Genomic DNA, 19,629 nt, shown 5'->3' on the forward strand with positions numbered 1-19,629 from the left:
GGATCTACTCGCCGGGCCGGGCCGGGCCGGGCCGGGCTCTATTTGCTTAGACGCCGGGCCGGGCCGGGCTCTAGTCACTGGGTCACCGGGCCGGGCCGGGCCGGGCCGCATAAAAATATGAAGGTCCGGGCCCGGGTCGGGCCGGGCCATTTTTCGATGCGCCCGGGCCGGGTCGGGCCCGGAAAAGTCGGCCCGTGCAGTACTCTACGGTACATACATAACAGTGTGTGGAGCAGTGTGGAGTTATTCACGGACCGGGAGCCCTCTGCTAACGCAAGTCGTAAAGTCCTAACCGTCATATCATTCGCAGCTGAGACTGAAAATGAAATTACAGATATCTGGCCTGTAAATATTTATTTCGAAGCAGTAAATTTCGGCTACATGCCGCGCGTCGCATACAACGCAAAAAAGGGAACACCTCTGACAGCAACTCACTGCATAACTTATGTTCAACTTAAGTTGTAACATTCAACACGCGATGCAATACAAATACAAATACAATACAAAGGCGCCTGTTATAGTTGTGACCTAAGCACGCGGGAATTATTAGTTCACTTGCTAGCATCTTAGAAGGGGTAAGGCTTTCCAGCGGAGAGAAGGAACGAGAAGGAACGTAACTGAGAATGAGCAAGCGGAATACCCAGACCATGTTATTGTCACTAATAATCCAGGTAATCGTATTAATGCCTATCTCGTCACAATGTTTGAAGTAACTAACTAATATGTAGTAAGAAATGATAGCTGAACCACAAATGTACATAGCAAGCGTACAGAATCATGTATCATGCATGATTCGCTGCCACACATAATTAAGTGGCGGTGAACGATGGTGTCGCAGAGACGTTTACGTACCAGCTCCGTCGTTTCTAAATATATATATATACACATCAATGCAGTATTATAAATAGCGTGCGTGACAGAGCGCCAGTATAGTTTCATCACGAAGCCAAATAATTGTTTCTTCAGTTGAAATGCGTACAGATATATTTATTTATTTGTTTATATAACACTTCGTACTTTGTCAGATGCTCTTCCAGTCATCCTGCTCTACATCTCGTTTGATGATTGAATTCGGGATCATAACGGTGTTATACTCCACGCAAAGGGAAAATGAAACAGGACTTGTGTTTGGGGTATTTCACGATCTCTATCGACTGCGTTGTTGCGGCACGTATACACAGTTTCCCTAACAACCTCGGCGCGGAGAGCGTTCACGTGTGCGCGTTTTTTTCTTGCAAGTCGTGGATAACGTAGTATCAAAAAGAAGCCGAGTTGCACAGCTATTTCGTCCAAATTGTTCTGCAAGACGTGATAGAATTAGAATCACACATATTTAGACGATACTGTAAGTGCGGTCCGACAAATTTAAGCGGTGGTAAGAACAGTGCACATCATTTTCAATTCGAGACCTGCTTCCTTTGGTGACGTTAACAAGGGGAGTAACACGCTATAATGACTATTGATCGGCGATGAGTAGCGCACGACACAGACGCATGTATGAACTAAAATGGTCCCTAATCGCGGGGCAAAAATAAAAGCATTGCGTAATGAGAGGTCTCGTGATAGCCTGATCAAGCGCAAGAAGGCCGATGCCTAAATGACGAACTTCTCAGGGAGCTCTTGCGGGATGCAGGTTGAGTAATAGAAGACGATGTGAAACAATATTAGTACGACTTCCCTGTCACAGGCTGAGTGGAGCAACGTAAAATATGCTCAGTGCTTTGTCTATCATGGTAAAGAGCCACGATGTACACAGCCGTGCAGTGTACAACCAAAGTATTTAATAGCTGTAAAATAACAAAGAAGCAAGTACACAAACCGAAAACAGGATGAAAGTGGAACAACGAGTGAAATGGAAGATCTAAAGAACGTGATCAATTCCAGTTACCATATCGTTACCGTCGATACCGAGGCAACCGACATAAATGCTTCATACCATAGATCCCCACCACACCTATCGCATACCATCAATGCAATCATTACACCACCGATTCCGTCTGAACGTTCCCCTTGGCCACGCGTTCCTATACACCGTATCGGGGTAGCTTCCATAGCAGACTACACCCACTGTATGGGTGCTGAGGATATAGAGCACATACTGCTCAGCTGCGAGTGATTCAGAGGACGCCGCGAAATAAGGGGGGGGGGATATGTTTAATGATAACAAAGAAGAGGAACGAGGGAAAGGTCAGCCAGACCTTGTGTCGGCTTGCTATTCAAAAAAAAAAAAAAAAGAAAAACGCGAAATGTTAGAGTGCAACATCAACAGCCCTCTTCACATCGAGAAAGTACTCGGTGAGTGGGTCAGTCGTGAACAGACAACGTGCATTCTCCCCGTTAAACGTGCTGAAGTTCCATCCCGTATGTGAAATTCACTACAGGTACGACAAAGAGAGACGAATTTGTACATGTTTTGCGCTATTGTTCACATGTTTTTTTCTCCTCTTATCTTCATGTAACTGTCGTGCGACCACATGTTAACCGCGTCATTTTTCTTCGATCGTGGCAAAAGCATCCTTTAGGAAATGTGCGAGGGAAGGTTCTATGTAAAGCGTAAATTTCTCATACGGCTCTCTGTCTGCTGTAAGTAGAAGATATCGAACAAGCGCAGTTGGCTACAGAATATGCCGCCATCAATTTTCTAGCCCGACTATAGGGAAGGTGGAGGCAGTTTGCGCAAGAACGGCACGTCGCGACATCGTTGATGCGTTTCCCCCAATGCTGAGATCACTAGCGCAAAAACGCTCCAACATCTTCCGCAGGTTACTCACGATATTTGATATGTCTGTCATTTTTGTTTGTGTACGACGATCAACTTTGCTCTGCCCAGACGTTGATCTCTCCTTCGTCGCAAACACCAACATGTACAACTATACCAAGAATTATGTCATACAGTGTTTCATATTATGTCATCAAGAATTACGTCAATTATGTCATATGCACGGAAAGGGGAGGCAAGGCTAGAATGGTACTTCCAAATATTTGGGTAAGTGAAGTGAGTATCTTCAACCCGGCAGCACACCTCCCTTGACATCTAAAAACCAAGGCTTCCTCAAATCTATAGTAGGCAGTTTTAGGAGATCGCGTTCCCAACGTCACCGTGAAAAAGTCGTACCTACTGGAACGAATGGTAGCGCGTGTGACTCAGAATCTAGGTACGTACACGGTACTCGAAGACCACGTTGATAACGCCAAAACCACCTAGATAGAGAAAGCCTGCGCATTGCCTCCTCTCCCTCTTTCAAAGAAGAGTCAGAATTCGTTTGCTATTGCGAATTGTCGTTCTGGGAATTCAAGAACCCGCAAATGATTGCAGCTCACCTGGAACCTGCGGACCTAATATTTAGACAAAAAGTGCAAGACGCTTTCCAGACAATCAGTTTTGAGAGAAATTGGAACCGTTTTGCACTTAATTTCCAAGCTTTCCCATTTAGTCCGCGGGGAAGTCCAATCACAGCTCGCAGACGACGGTGGTTCGTCTGCATGGCCACGACCGCTGAAAGCATGTTCGTGATTGGCTACGGCCGTTGAAAACACGATCTTCATTGGCTGACTCTTAATTGCTATGTCACGTCGACGAGCAAGCAGGCCTTATCTGTCTAGGTGGTGTTGATAGCGCTCGCTGATATGCCCAGGTATGGCGATATATAGACAATAGTCGATCACCAAAGGAATGATAAATGTGACGCTAAGCAGCCATTCGAAAAAGAGATAATCGGATGACTTTCGCATAGTTCCACTCGAGAAGATGAAACTTGAAGATGTCCTCTCTGGGTCATTTTCCATCGTTCCAAAAATGCTTTGAAGCAGTTGAAATGTTCCCCAACGTCCCTTCATCATTACCACCTTCATTGCTACTCAGACGAAATTTCACTTGGACTTGTGTTATCCAATTACAATTTTTTATGAAGCTTGTTTGATGTACTCAGCGAAGGTGTTTCAATAGCCATTGTCCTACTTGCTGTTATAACCCATTTTACAGTTACAGTTGAATGGGTACGTCGCTCTACTTCACTGGAGTATTGACATGCCAGGGCCGCAGTAACGCCGATACGTTGTAAGAACGAAAATAAGAAAGCCTGATTCCTGGCCCAAGCCCAACTGCCTTGCACCGTTTTGATGATTACGGGGTGCTTTCCCTGGGGCCTCCTGGGACGACTGCAAGGCAATTGTCGGCACGTTTTCTTATGAAGTCGGCCCAGGAAGCATGACAGACCCAGGCATCATGCCGCCTCATCGGCAGGCAGACCGCTCGGCAATTGAAGGCCGCCGACCAACCAGCATTTGATTACCGTTTGTAATTCTGCCATAGTGATATCGTCGTCCATGAGGCAACAATTGACCACAGAGTTACGTTGGAGTAAGACCGTCGTTTTCCTTTTTGTAAGCGGGAATAGCAAGTCGGCTGCTGGAGCCAGGCTAACCTTTCCCCTCTTTCGTGTTTTTTGTTTTGTTTTGCAATAAACCTATATCCCCCCCCCCCCAAACAACAACAGCAACTTTATTCTGAGATGATGAATGGGGAGTATTATCCATATCCGAGTGTTTTGCTATATCCTTTGAGTTTCTTTTTAAAGCTCTTTCGACACGTCTGTAAAGACAAGTCCTCTGTGAGCAGCTGTAGAACACGCCTACAAGATATCAAGCCGGACTGGCAGACCAGTTGTTATTGCTATTCGATGTGACCTACGTGATTTACATCCCGGATTTCTTGAGATATTTTTGGTCAGGAGCAGGAATACTGGTGGGGTGAAAAACAGTATTCGTACTGTTTATTAAAGACGTCTTTATGCAGCCAGACAATCTGTTAGCCGAGTGATAACCAGTCTGAATTTCATCCAGTCCGTGACATCTTTCGCCTTCCTTGATCAACTACTCCGACGAGGGGGCGTGAGTGTGGCAGGGAAGTGGTACGACAGGGAAGTGGTACAACACTCTTGTGTCTGGCTTGGTTTCCCACTTCAAGCGGGGAAGTCAGAGAGAGATCAATGGTGCTAACGTAATGTTGCAGCCTCACGCACATGGGGGAGCCATTGTTGTCTAGTACTTGGTCGCTGGCCGTATGTAATTGGCAAAACCGCTTCTGGAGTTCCTGTGACCACCCCACCGACTGGATTGAAGACTTCGTGAATGACCAAAGTAGGGCACACGTTTGTCGAAGTGCAAGTGTTTTCAGGGGCGTGACGCTCGGTTTAGCATGACCCAGGTAGTACTCTGATACCATAGGCTAGAGCACTGCATGGGACGCATTCTTAGACCCGGGCCCGTCCCGAGCCCGAAGAGTTTCTAGGTTTCCTGGCCCGGCCCGATCCAGAGAAATCTCTAAGCCACCCGTCACTGTCCGTCAGCTACATAGGGTATCGGACCAACATGACCGTGGCTAACTAGTACTGGCGTAGCACAGGTCAGTCAAGAATACGGACCGCGTTTTGAGGTTTGACGAAAAATTGGATTTCGGCAGGAGCTTTACATTCGGCATAAGCACCCTGATAAGTGATAAGTGAGCAACGTTGGTTGCGGGTGGACATTGCTTCCTGAAAGTTTTTTCTTTCGTTTTTTTTTTAGATGGTGCAATGCTCCTTCTACATCCTGCTGACAATTATGCCACCGGGAGATAGTCCTCCTCCGTTCTGCTAGCTTGTTCCTGCACACAATAGTGCTTAGTACCTCATAAGCCTCAATCAGCACCAGCGGCATGACCGAATAAAGCGGGTTAAGGCGTCCCGCTCGTTGGTGGTAACCAAGGTCGTGCTGAAGATTGGGAGGTGGTGGGTTCGATTCTTACCACTGGCTGTGTTGTCTGATGTTTTCCCTGAGTTTTCGGAAGACTTTCCATGCGAATGTCGGCCCAGGCCGCATACTAACCCCCCCCCGTCCCCCACTTCTTCGCGCTGTCCTCTCTCCATCTGTTCACATCTGCACGCCGCTCATAGCCACCAGTTGCTTCGCGGCGCAAAGCACCGAATAAAAAAAAAGAAAAAATGTAAAGCAAGTTCGTTTCACAAATTCAAAGCATGTTCTAGGTGGTGGTGCTGGTGAAAGGGCCCGCCGTTGTCGGCCTCACAGAGGTGGGCAACGTCACGACTGACGCCCTGGGGGAATGTGCGTCCTGGGCCGACTTCTAAGGAAACTGTGCCGACATATGTCTGAAAGCGAAAGAAACACAGGAAAAACCACAGACAGCACAGCCTGCACCGGGAAAGCATGTTCTAAAGTGTCCCACGGACAACAATGCATCGTACCGCTGCTTACAAAACATGCAATTTCTTCCTGCGTTTTTCTTCTTCGTTGTCTCACTCGTAATAGACGAGTGAGAACTCTCCTTCTAACTGATAGCTACAAGCCCTCTAGCAGACATTGCCATGAACTATCATTATGAACCCGACATCAATATACAGCACATGAGATGAGCCGGCAACCTTAGTTGCGAGGCAGTTATTCTCCACGAAGCTCCATCCCATTTTCGCATATGTGCCTGAAAAACGACCGCATTTCTCATCATCGATCTTGCGGTCACCCCGCTCTGCCCCTTTTCCCTGTAAGTATTCCTCCCCTACATATTTGGCATACCAGGCGTTCTCGAGGATTTATGTAATACGACGTTCGAAGCGCAGAAGCTTTTCGGTAAAGCAGGCAAACAGAAGAAATATTAACATTGAGGGAACAGAGGAAAAAAAGAATCCAGTGGAAGTCTGCGTACCAGCGGATCTTCTTGCTCGAGTGACCGCCAAAACCCTGTGGTTCTCGGAAACAATGTTCGAGACTTTCTTTGTGTTGCTTTCGGCTTTTCCCCTTCTGGAGCTCCGGGCAGCGAGACTGCGGATGACAGCTGCACGAGCCAACCAATGTTCTTTTCTTTCTCTGTGTTTCCTCGCTTGGAACATATTCTAAGAATGCCCGGCAGCCACACCTTTCCCTTTACGTTCCTCAGGCTAGGGCAAAATAACGAACCAAAGTAAGAAGAAGCTTCTGCCGACCTGATAACGATATCGCGAGTTCGTCGACGAGAAGAGTAGCAGTACTGGACGATAAAGAATGTGCTACGAGGAAGTCGTGAGATCTCCACTCTGGTCCAAGTGACTGAGTCCAAGGAAGAGGGTACGTAACTACCAGATGACTAATTACCTAAAATTCATTAATTAACTCTTTAATTAAGGAATTTCGGGCGAAAGCGAAATAGCAGATTGAGAGACTATTCTCGTTGAACGCCATTCCACGTTTAAAAATCCTGAAAACCCTGAAAAAAAAATCCTGACACACACACACGTACGTTAAAATATGCATACCCGAATTTTAATACGCAAATGAGCCGAAACCGAAAAAGCGCGCCTGAGGAGCGCATCACCCTCGCCGACAGAGGCTTATCTGGGCCGGAAAGCAGATTATCTGGCCAGCAGATCGGCACCTACTCCAATCATCTCCATCGTTCCCCATCACGTGACCCTCTGACGTGAAATGAGCGCTGTACGCCCCGCGTTCCCGGTCGCCGCTTTTTCGGTTTCGGCTCATTTGCATATCCAAATTCGGGGATGTATGGTTTAACGCACGTGCGTGTTTCAGGATTTGTTAAACGTGAAATGGTTAGCAACTAGGATGGTCTCTCGATCTGCCATCTCGCTTTTACCCGAAATCCCGTAATTACACAGTTAATTAATAAATTTTAAGTAATCAGCCGTCTTGTAGTTGCACATTTTCTTCGAAGATGTCCGCCTGGCCGTAGAACTCAACTGCAAAGACGACATCTATGTTGCTCTCACAGCTTTTTTAATAAAAATTATGTAGAGGCTAAAAAAACACCCTGTGTAGTTACAGTTATCTTGTAAAAATAGCAACCGAGTTACTGTTCCTCGTTTCGAAATGTGCCTAGCTACAACTACTGTTACCACGTCAACAACAACAACAACAGATATATTTTGATTATGAAGTGGGGAGGTTTTCCACTCTAGGAGTGGAACGCTACCACGTCAAAGTGCCTTGGCTACTACCCAAGACCGCGTTTCCAAACTAAAAGTTTGTCCACGAAACAATGAGTGGCATAGCGACAACGTGGTTAGTCCCTTGTAAGCCTATATGGCCGCTTTTTCTCATAGAGAACCACAGCGCAGCTGTCAAGCGTGCATGCTTCCACGACGGACGGCCCATCTGTTGCTGAGGAGAGCGGCTTTAAATTTATGACCAGCACGACGTTATTGCTGTCACGGCTTTCAAGCCTCGCGTAATTAAGCTGTCACTTCCATTTTACTCTAGTCGTTACTCATTTGATATCCCTGGACCCTCCAGACTGGTGTGCAAGCGATCGTAACACATCAGCATGACCTTCTCGTAAATGGACAAAGGCTTGAAAGGGTAGACTCTGTGTGGTTCGCAGTCCCTTCATGAAAAGGGGTCATGCCGATCCCATAGCCCATAGGTTCCGGGTGGGGGGATCGAAACGTCACTGAAGTTTCGTTAGCCACGTTGTTTTACACACATTTCAAAAAGCACGTTACGATGCCAAATTTTGCCCTAATACTTGGAATGGCACGTGACCGTGGTCAGTGTGGAAAATATAGTATCGTGCCGCGTTTTCAAACTTAGACGCTGCTTTCCGAATTTTTATTATCCTAATACATATACTATGAGAAATACAGTACATACAGTACAGCTGGACAGCACGACATGTCTCTGGAGCATCCTGGGGTTTGGCGTTTGCTGACCTGCGTCAACTACACTGCTCCGTCATAATAGGAACCCTAAGGTACAGCTTGCCGGCCCTACACGGCCTCAGTAGAAACGGAGAGATGGAACTCCTACGGATCCAAGCACGCAGTCTCCGAGTATGGCTAGGACTTCCTAGGACCACTGAGACATACTCCGTCTTAGCTGAAGCGAAGGAACCATCAGCGCATATCCTGCGAGACAGAGAGACACTCCGTACCTACACGCGATTTCTCACCCGGCACCAATCATATACCTCCGGCCTATCGAGTCGAACCGCCCATCGTCTACGTTCGGTGTTGCAGTCTCCCGTCTAAAAAGCTGCATACCATCGTCCACTGCATACTTCTCATACGCACCACCTATGTGGACCCTTTGTACCCCTACAGTACATACGGACATCCCTGGCCTAGCAAAGAAGAGCAACGTGTCCCCTATCATCGCGCACCAACTTGTTCTGGAACATTTAGACACTGCACACCACCAACGAAGGGATGTGTACGCTGACGGATCTGTGATACCGGGCAGTTCAACGACCACCTTCTACTTGCCGAGTTATAACATCCAGCAAGGATTTAAGCTTCCTCATGAAACATCCTCCACAGAGGCAGAGCTCGCCATCTACGCAGCATTGTCATACATATCGCGCTCATTAGCCAACAATTGGACGATCCTGACTGACAGCAAGTCAGCATTACAGATGATAGCCTCGTACTGTGCTAATACGACTAGCGACATCTGCACAAGGATCACAAAGCGCTACAATGAATTACTCGCCTCAGGCCACAGTGTCTGGTTCCAGTGGGTGTCAGGCCATATTGGCCTGCACGGGAACACATATGCTGACGGCGCTGCGCGCTGCGCTCATGAAGAAGGTGAGGTAATTGCATCAGTACCGATGTCGACGTCCGGCAGCAGAATACAGGTGCGGCGGCTCTGCGCCCGCAACACGCACTTCATAGAGAATTCTGTGCCTGAAAACACATTCCTGCACTCCATCGACCCAAAGATGGAATACACGACCACTCTACGGCTCACCCGAAAGGAAGAAACTATCGTACACCGTTTACGGTTAAATGTAGCCCGAACACCGTCACTGCTATTCAAGATGGGCCAACTGAACTCCTCAGCATGCGCAACCTGCAGGGTGGAAGCAGACACAGCGCATCTACTACTGCACTGCAGACGTTACGACACTGCCCGCGACACCCTCAAAGGACGCCTGACTGCTCTGGGACACACACACATATACCTTTCTGTACTCCTTGGCCCTGTGCGACACAACCGTCAGTGGTGCGCCACTCGAGCTTTGCTCGACTTCCTCCAGACGACAGACCTCATGAGCAAATCATGAGTTGACCTTTCATGTCATCTACACTTCACCCCACCCTCGTCATCTTATACTTGGTTTTGCTTCATCCTAGTTTTGTTTTAGGAATAGCAAGCCGACCTTCGGTCAGTCTGACCTTTCCGAAATAAACGTATAACCCCCCCCCCCCCAGTACAGCTCAAAATAACTGTACTCCACTGTACTGAAAAATGTAGTAAGTACCGTCCTGCCCCCGGGCTACAATATCCTTACACGACAAGCTTTTATTAAGTCTTTTTCACTCGTACCAGCCTTACACTCGAAATGTCATTCTTAGCTCCATTCCACCCCATGCCTTCGCACCCGTTTCTTTCGGTACACCAGTCTGTTTTTATTTTCTTGTGTACCAGGCAGACCATTGGAACATCCCTAAATATGTACGTGACACAAAGAACAATATAGCGATATCCGGGCAGATTTTCCTTATAAAACGCACAGCAGCTGCGTCTGACGGCTTCTGTTGACATGGGACTGCAGCAAAAAAGTGAACAAAGCGGATCAGTGACCGCGCATGCCGGAATGTCCCACAAAGGACATCATTCCAATGCCATTCATCACTTCAACATGCGTTATGTAACTCTGTATTGTACGCCTGGAATGAGACGTCTTCTTGGGACAGGTGAGATGAACAACAACAACAAATAAATCGTGACTATGACATGGGGTGATTCACCGCTGGAGAGCAGTACACTACCCCATTACACGCGAAACATTAGATGTGAGATATGGGAATGAAGTTAAAAGGTGAAATTAAGTGCCTGCAGTGCGACATCAGAAGTACAAATTTCATTGTTTTCCTTTCTTTTTTCATCATTGACGGACGTGACAACAATTGTCTATCACATTTCACTGTTGTTCCAATGTTCATGTTGAGCACGGCTACCTACAACACGTTCCACCGACAGTGGTTGAAGCAACAGTTCACGACCGATACCGCGCTCAAGGCCAACTTGCGACTTCAAATACGACGAAAGGGATAGCAGTATTTCGCAAAAAAAAAAAAAAAAACAAACAAAGAAAGAAATGTATGTTGGTATGTCCTAATGACATTGGTGTATTCCCACCAATATTCGTACCTGGGATACATACGAAGTGCGTTTGTCATTATTTTTTGGGCGTCATGTTACTCGGTACATTTCTGTGCGCCTTGCAGCTGTTGGCAGCAATGACTGAATGTTGCACCTGGCGCAGTTCCGCAAGCTGTGCGCTGCTTGGACATCTGCATGATAGACGCAGAGTTCACGCGCTGCAACGGTTGCTGAAATTTCTATGGGGGCTGTTGAGGGAGCGTAAACCGACAGATGTCGCAGAGTGTGCGACAGAAGCTGCCGGCAAGAGCACAAAGTATGGCTGTTAAAAAAAAATCTGTACAGGCGTTCGTTTGGCAGTCATATTTTGAATCTGAAATTCGGCCGAAGCATACTGTCATTATAACGTTATCAATTCATATTCAGAATTGTGACTAAAAAATTCATAGTGACTAAAGCGGTGCTGAGAAGCGGCTAGATAGATATCCATAAGTGAAAGTGGAATACCATGACCCAAACCAATAGCCCTGACGGCAAAATCACCAGGTACGGTCCGGTAATGTCCAGGTGAGAATCCTTCGAGGTATTCTGCATTACGTGGCGTGTATATGTGCTTTGTTTTAAATCCACATCAATCATACATGTAGTCACCTGAGATCCCCCACTGTGCACCTTTTGGCCGTGAGAAACGCGATGGAGACAAATTTGGACTATTCTTTATCGCTTCCTGACATTACCGCTAGTCTTTTGTAACCTTAGACAGATCGAAGTTCCCCTCGCGATGCACAACCGGTCCCACGTACATAGCCGTCTTATCCCCAACATCGCACCACACACGTTTTTGACGTCGTATCGGAATTGACTCTGCAACATAGATGCTTCTTGAGACTCCTTTGTCCGTAAAGGGGAGGCAAGTATAGCATTGAAGCTGCTAGGCTATGTTTTACCGGCATTCTTCCACGGGTGATTTACCGAGGTAATGGGAGACCACCGTCCGCATCCCGATGACTTCCTCTGCCTGTTAGATGCTCCTACCGTTTGTTTGGTGCTACTCCGGATGCCGGGCTTGTTCAAATGCTCCGCGTGGTTTCCAGATCGATCCCATCCACTCCCGCTGCCTTCGTCCCGAAAATTCAGAGGCCTACTTTGGTGTCCTCCTTTTTTCCTGCCTACAGACGTACTCTGTTGTGGTTTGTTTACAGAGAAAGTGTTGTATCCATTTTGACGGTTGAAGTTCCCGCACCCGTGTTCGGGAACGCACGGCGATGTCAGTTTACAAGGCAGTTGTGCGACTGGATAATTCATGCAACCCTTTCGTTGAACCTTACGAGCTTACTTTCGGATGTGCGAGCATGAAAAAACATAGTGCGTTGTGTTTAACAGCACCAAACAGGGTCACCTGACTATATTCTTTTCGAAGCATCTCATTGGTTTCTTACAAGCGCGTCTATTCGCCCCGTGCTGCTTTTTTATTTGTCAATCTGAAGCTGAGTCAATGAGGCTCCTTCTGGTGAAAACTTTATCATCAGTAATCCATAATAAATAGTTAAAGGACATTGTGTTAGCGCTGCGTAGTCTCAAGTGGAAGAAATTCGTCGACAGAGAACTCATCGCTGAAAAATTGCAGGTGGAAGCTGGATGTATAACCCCAACACATTGGAGCCTTTTGGAAGATGGCACGATGTACTCCCTATTTCCTTCTGGTGGTGTTCCGGTAGCTAGAGTTCACAAGCATATTTCGTGGAGAGCCAGAGCTGGTTGAGCTGTTTGATTATGCTAATCTAACGATTAAGTCGGATAACGGTCTCGCGTGGTATTTACGATGTGGCAGTGAGGTGAAGGGAAATTGGGGTATTATTAGCTCGTAAATTATATTGGTAGATAGTTTACGTTTTTGCGCCCATAACTTTGTTGTCCGTGCCATCCTTTTCAGTGTTATTTCGCATGCTGACGCACAAATAAACTTTTTTTTTTGCGTGCGGAAGGCATTTTTCGACCATCTTCCAATTGACTAACATAAAGCCTACATCGAAGGCTCCGTTCACGCGATATGGTTACGCATACAAACCAGCATATCATACGTGTTGCATACCAGCGCAAGGTGTGGAAGTGCCAACACCAAATCCCGGGTTAGTTCAAACTGCTTATACGGAGCGCAAACCCGCACGTGGTTTACGGGGAAGGTCATTCGGGGCGAGAAGAGCAGGTTACATACCTGTCTAGTTTTAAAGCGATAACTGCGCACCCACGGTGGACTGGCCCGTCCGTAGGACCGCGTCACCAAAAATTGTCGCCAACGGTAACCCTATATAAAGTTACCGCATTTAAATGCGTTTGGCACAATGACCAAAGATGCACTTTTTTTTTTGGTGAGCTATGTTTCAAGTGCTGCCTCCTGAAAGTATGCATGCACAGACAATTGCATGCTGAACAACATTTTAAGGGGGGGGGGGGTAATGATAGAATCGGTTCGCCGTTGTTGGCCACCCAGAAGTGGGCGTCGTCACTACCATAGACCCAAAGACAAAAAAAGAAAAAAGAAGACGCATGGAGGATGAAGGGTGGAGATGCGTAGAGGGTGCGTGAGTCCGTCGGCGAGGGCAAAATGCTAGAAGGGTCGTTGGAAAAGACCCGCCTCCTGCAGAAAGAGAACAAGGTTTCTTGCTTTAGCGGATCGTTCGACATAACGGGGTAGAGGATGTCTGCTAGCGTACCAGAGCTGGAGTTAGGGAGATAGGCTTCGCGGGCAGAATGGTTCGCGGGCAGTATGTTCGGCATACCATTTAAGGAAACTCGGACTGCCAGCGAAAAGACGTATCATAGAATCGGCTTTTGATGATATCGCTGACGTGGCGCTCGTATACAAAAAAAAAGAAAAGAAAAAAAAGAAAATACGAATTAAAATAAATAAGAGACAGTGCCGAGCAAAATCGGCTATGACTACGACTCGAGACTACTACTATCGCGATGATGTTACAGTAGGCTTATGTAGTCCTGTACATATATGTAAGTGTGTGTGTCTAGTTGTAACGAAAACAGTTTCTCAAATTGGTATTTTCTTTGCAGGTAAGACACAAGTTACCAAACTTCTATGATGCAGTCATGGAGCGAATGGAGGTGAGCTTAACCTCGATATGACGAAGTCTCGAAAAATAGCTTTGCGAATAGTTGCTTGGAATCGAAATACGTATTCCTCACCTTTCTCTGTTCCCTATATTTGATGTACGTATCATTTTCCACCGCATTTTTTCGGATGAGATCGCGTAAAACCATTTAAGTCACCCACACACAGTATTGTTCAAGGCACATAAATCCACACAATTCTTTTTCTTGGGAAGAACGGCTTGAACGTCCCCACACTCTCGTCATAAAACGTTCGATGTATGAAAGTTTGCGAGATAAGATTACTCTCACATTTATGGTACTATCTGCAAACTTAACTAGCGATGATGCGTTGGAGCTTCCATCCCCGAAACTCGCGGCAACACGCTGTGCGAACGAGACAGTGAGGCACAAATAGCGAAAATGTGAACTGACCTGCTCCTGAATGGGCCACCAGGGGGTACGTGAAAGCTGACTGGTCGTTAAAGCATTTGCAACACGGGGTCTCCCGCTAGGCGTCCGCTGGGAAGGGTCTGCCTGCTTGTACGGCGGCGAGGTTTCCGTGATGAATGATACGAACGAAGTCGTTGATGGCAACTTATGAGGCGTCTCTGACCAGCTTTCCGTTGAAATTTTGATGTAGGTGAGGCGAGCTCGAATGTTGGTCGTCGAGGTTTGCGCAGTTTGTGGTAATTCGCTGCGGGCCGGGGACTGCTGCTCCAGTTGTCACGTAGACATGGGCTAACCTGCGCGAGAGAAGGAGTAAATTACGCATTTACGTCTCATTTATATTTTTAGACACTCAATTGAGCGTATTACAAGATTTGCTAAATTTGTGTAGGAGATGAACAAAAGATGATACGCTAGGGGATGTCAACAGGAAAGATGTCTGGGTACGATCCTATCCGAGAACAGTAGCAATGGAGGGAGGGAGGGAAACATTGATTCCAACATTGTTTTCCGGCGTAGGTAAATAATCCCAGGATGTCACCACAGAATATAGGCTGACTCACATTACGCATAAATCTACTCCCAATTATAACTGATGCCAACGCACGCAGAAGCGTACGTTGCAAGTCCACTGTTGAGCAAACATACATCAGCAGAATGTCCACAACCCCCAGCACTCTTTTTCAAAATCTCAATTCTATTAATCTACACCTACATTGTGCAGCTCAAATGTATACAGATGATTTCAACAAACCCGTCTGTCAGAATTACCTCTTCTAATTTGGCCGAGCGCCTTCCTTGCGAAGCAGGTCATTCGTTTTTGAGAACCGCAGAATGGAATTAAACGACGTCGCGCCGCTTTTGTCGGTACGCATGGGACAGGTCATCTGAAAGGCAGAGGTAACGAGGATGGAGCCGAATTAAACTTGATGCAGGTATGAAGAGCCGGTAACCAACTTTCTTTTGTAGTGGCTTAATCCTACCCTATACAATGGAAGTATTTGCCTTTGAAGCGAAGAGTGGCTGCGACGCACAATGCAAGGCTTAGCGTTCTTCGCATGGATGAAGTCTCTTTACTAGGGAGCGAGGAGATATGGTTGTCTGCTATAGGGGACAATAAGGCAAACGTCTGTGTCGGTAGATGGAGGTACAGCGTTTTCAAATATCGTTTCTTTTTTTCTTTTTTGAACGGTAAGAGATGAGTCGTTCTAGAAACGCGACTTCGTTTTGGAACATGGCAGGCACCTCAAACATACACTTTTTTTTTTCTCGCGTGATCACACCACCACCGTCACAGTACACCCTTCCGCGACCCGCCGTCACAGCGACGCAAGCCTTTCGTCGCAACCTTCAAAGGGACGGTCGCGTCTGTTCCGGTGGATTCCGAAGCTATGGCGTCATAGTATTCCTCGTTGACCGCTGACCACAGTATCAAAAATCCTACACGAAATAATGGCGCAGTTTGGCGGCTATTCGGTGGAATACATGACAAGAGCAGACGCCTGATGTTGAGAGTATGCCGGGATTCCCTCTCTGGAGAAAGGCGAAAACGTCATTCCCTCCATCACCAATCAGAGCGCGGCCTTGAGAAAAGGGATGGCGCGGCGAAACGCGTGTCTAGACGACGCCTTTCTCCCATGGAGGAAGGAAACACAGGAGCCCCAAGCAGCACAATGTACTGAAAGTCGAGTGCAATAGGGGTGGACGGTATGTGTCTTATCAATGTTCCTTAGTTCCACGAGTCTGTTCAAGATCTTCACCTACCCGTCCACCCCTATTGCACTCGACTTTCAGTACATTGTGCTGCTTGGGGCGGCCCTTCCAACGTTTTTCCATTGGGACGGGCGTGCCAGCCTTCGCATTGCATTCTGCGATGCTCCTGTCTACCACATGCCCGCTCACGTGACCCCAAGACCATGCGCATGCCAGCTGCCAAAGCAGACGACGGGAGCCGTGGTTGTCTTCCAGTGATATCCTCCTTGTGATGAACGCGCGCGTGCAGTTTTATTTCTGTGTGTTCGGAGGTTTACTCTTTTATTACAAGACCAGTTACGGTCTGCAGGACAAGTACGGAGGTCTAGAAACATCATGTGTGGCAGCGACGTTTGTGTGACGACGTGGCCACGTTTTGTGTGTTCATTGCTGAGTGGTAAAGAATGCCACTAATAAAACTTGTGCAACAATGAAGGAAATCAAATGAACCTGAAGCTGTAGCACAACGCCAGCTCACAAACAAACGATTGAAGATGACACACACACACGGGCAGGAAACAACTGATCAAATACGTACTTACGAATGAAATGTTATTCCCGTGACAGAGATGCTTTCCGTTGAATGACAGCCGCAGCCGTGATAAGAACACGTTAACATAACATTGTTTCCGCAATGGTGCTCACATTTTAAGAGTAAATGACTTTGGAAAGGCATAAAAGTACGGAAAGCAGCGCGAGCAACAAAGCGTTGCTAAACCAAAACTTTAGAGAAGATCACGTGGTGGACAGGAAGCAATGACGGTTTTGACACGAGCGACCGCCAGAGGGGTCCCTCGGAAGTCTGTTCGAAACGGCCGCTCCTGTGTTTCCTTCCCCCATGCTTTCTCACATATGCGAGGTCCTCTCTTTCCTCCTGCTAGGGAGTGACGTACGTCACGGTGATTTCGTTGTCGCTGGAGCGTCTGTAGCTCCGGAAGCAGCGCTGGTCTTTAAGATTCGTTTATTGAATATCTAAGCACTTTTAGGACGAAAAAATTAGTCAAGTAGATCGGCCGATCCCGAACATAGTGGTATAGCTGTTTCATAGATGGGTTTCTGGATGCGACCGTCCCTTTAAAGCACATGGAGGAACTCTGCTTAAAAGAAGCTAGACACAGGCCTTCGCAGTGACAAAGAAGATAACTAGCAAAACGTGCAAGCATGCGTTCATATCTGTACTGGTGACGCTATGACAAAGAATATGGGGCTGTAGGACCCTTCGTCTAAATGGAGCTGTGCAATATTTAATCAAGATCAGCAAGAAAGTGATATTACTCGAAATGTACTATTAAAATTGCAATTACGTGCAAGATAAAACGAAAACGTAAGGGTACTACTCATTGACTTTGGAATTTAATATTTTCGGCGAGCGGTTTACTGATTACCTCTACATGATGACTTCTAGATGACTAGATGACATCTCGTAAGAACACCAAGTGGATCGCGTAGTCTACGTTGTCATGCACGTGTGTATTACAATCTAGAAAAAATATATCATTCCTTGGCGTAGCTGTGCTGGTAGTTTCGGGAGTTTCTGTTTTTCTATCATTTAAACGACCTCCCGAAGTGTAATTCGTATCTCTGCAAGCTGTTACATTTATAAGATGATAATGTATCCGACAAGTTAGAGAGTGGTTACAGAACTGTGGTCGCAATGGGTCAGAGAGTACAAGTGGTAGAATGCACAGGTAGAGGGGGATGAAGGCGAACATGCGCGCAGTTGTGCGGGCATAACTGTTCTCAAATTGTTAGTAAGTGGCACCCGCATGGAGCGATTTTTGCATGCGGAAACGCGACGCGCAACGAACTCCTCCGTCCACGCCAACGAAGATGCTCCCGCACGCAGCAAGAGAAAAACGTCATCGTAGGCGCGTTCCCAGTGTTGCCCGAACACAGGAACGTCAGCGTACACCCATATCGTGCCGGTATAAAAGTATGGTCGTTAAAGTCATAAATACACATTTAAAATGAACTTCTATTCAATAGTCAACACCCCATCTATTTTTTTATTATTAACTATTACGGTCTCACCAAACCGCATTGACGTCCTAGTGCATGATACAGCCTCAACGGAAGCTCAACTCCTAACGCAACATATGGGGCCCGGTTGGTACACGTGCAAGAATTGGGAGATGAAACAGTAATAATATTAAACGGTAACAGTAAACGTTTCACGTCGCAATTCTTGCACATGTAGTAAAACTCGATTGAGCCGCATCCGGGCTAGCCTGTGTTTGGTTTGGTATACTGTGGCCCAGCAATACCTGATCTTCGGCGTTCGGCTTGCTCGTATAGGACTACCAGACGAGACGGCAGGACGGAAGCTCAAGCAGTCACAGTATTCCTCAGCCATGTTCTCATTGACGAAAGCCGCTTTTCACTTCCGGCAGCGTCGCGCATTATTTTTATCGTATTTATGTATTTATTTTTGTTCTAGGGCGTCTTGATTCGAGATCGTCGGCTAAAATCTGCGCGCGCGCGTCAAAGCTTCACCGCGCAAAAATCTCGCGAGCAAAAAGGCACCCCGCGCCGTGTCGGGCTGTGGTACGACAATTTGTCTCTGCGCAGGGGAGAGGGTAAAGTCCGGAGACAGCTTGTGAAGTGATATCTGTCAACACACAAAGCAGCAATAAGGGTGTATTCGTAGACCCACCGACCGGCATGGTTATCCGCGTGGGTCCACAGAAGAAGCCACGTGTGCCTCGTAACCGTGAGCTTTTTGCTGTTAACCCCCCCCCCCCTTCTATTTGGGAGAGGAACAATGAGGTCGCTCCACGGACAATAGGGGAGAGTGGTAACGGAGGAGCTGCGCAGACAGCTGGAATACGTGCATAGCGTATTCAAGGAAGACGCTAACCTCCTTCTGGTTATGTTAATGTTTTAGCCCTGTGAGCCTTAAAGGGACCATGATCCTCAAAGCCTCCGCAGGCATAGGTAACGAATTTCTGTGCGCTAATACATTCGGCTTGCGGAGTATGTACCGAGCATTGGTTAGAATAGCAGAAATATTAACTAAAAACACGGTAAAAAAGGCGACTGCTGCAACCCGACCGCCGCCTGCGGGACAGAGAAATTCTATGTGGCGTCAGAAGCAGGTGACCTTCCCTACTGTTGGACCGGCTTGTTACAACCTTGGAGTGAGCAAATGAGCAAGTGATGTCAGCCCTCTTGTAGGGGGGGGGGGGGGGGTGCGGTTTGCTTGCGACGCTTTTTTGCGCATGAACTCACCCT

The 19,629-nt window shown here is 47.1% G+C and overlaps 1 protein-coding gene and 1 long non-coding RNA gene across 11 annotated transcripts in view; one reads left to right on the plus strand and one right to left on the minus strand.

Moving 5' to 3' along the window:
* The window catches only part of LOC135385849 (RNA-binding protein with multiple splicing 2-like), a 202,278-nt gene that overhangs the window by 110,302 nt on the left and 72,347 nt on the right, over positions 1-19,629 (plus strand). For 5 of the 6 annotated variants that reach the window (XR_010420516.1, XM_064615416.1, XM_064615421.1 and 2 more), the window contains exon 2: positions 14,161-14,211. The exons of the other annotated variant lie outside the window; for it this stretch is intronic. Coding sequence is in view for 4 of the 5 variants with exons in the window: in XM_064615416.1 (XP_064471486.1) it covers positions 14,161-14,211 (51 nt within the window). In the remaining variant the exon portion in view is untranslated. The remainder of the gene's footprint in view (positions 1-14,160; positions 14,212-19,629) is intronic. 6 annotated transcript variants of the gene reach the window in all.
* LOC135385851 (uncharacterized) overlaps positions 12,589-19,629 on the minus strand; it is a 112,230-nt gene continuing 105,189 nt past the window's right edge. For 4 of the 5 annotated variants that reach the window (XR_010420519.1, XR_010420517.1, XR_010420518.1 and 1 more), the window contains 2 exons: positions 14,632-14,942; positions 12,589-13,732 (listed from right to left, as the gene is read on the minus strand). This is a non-coding gene — a long non-coding RNA (uncharacterized LOC135385851). Of the gene's footprint in view, positions 13,733-14,631; positions 14,943-15,417; positions 15,521-19,629 lie in introns of those variants that run through there. The other variant, XR_010420521.1, reaches the window with a different exon arrangement.

Source organism: Ornithodoros turicata, chromosome 2 (assembly GCF_037126465.1).
Source record: "Ornithodoros turicata isolate Travis chromosome 2, ASM3712646v1, whole genome shotgun sequence".
NCBI classification, from domain to species: Eukaryota; Metazoa; Arthropoda; class Arachnida; order Ixodida; family Argasidae; genus Ornithodoros; species Ornithodoros turicata.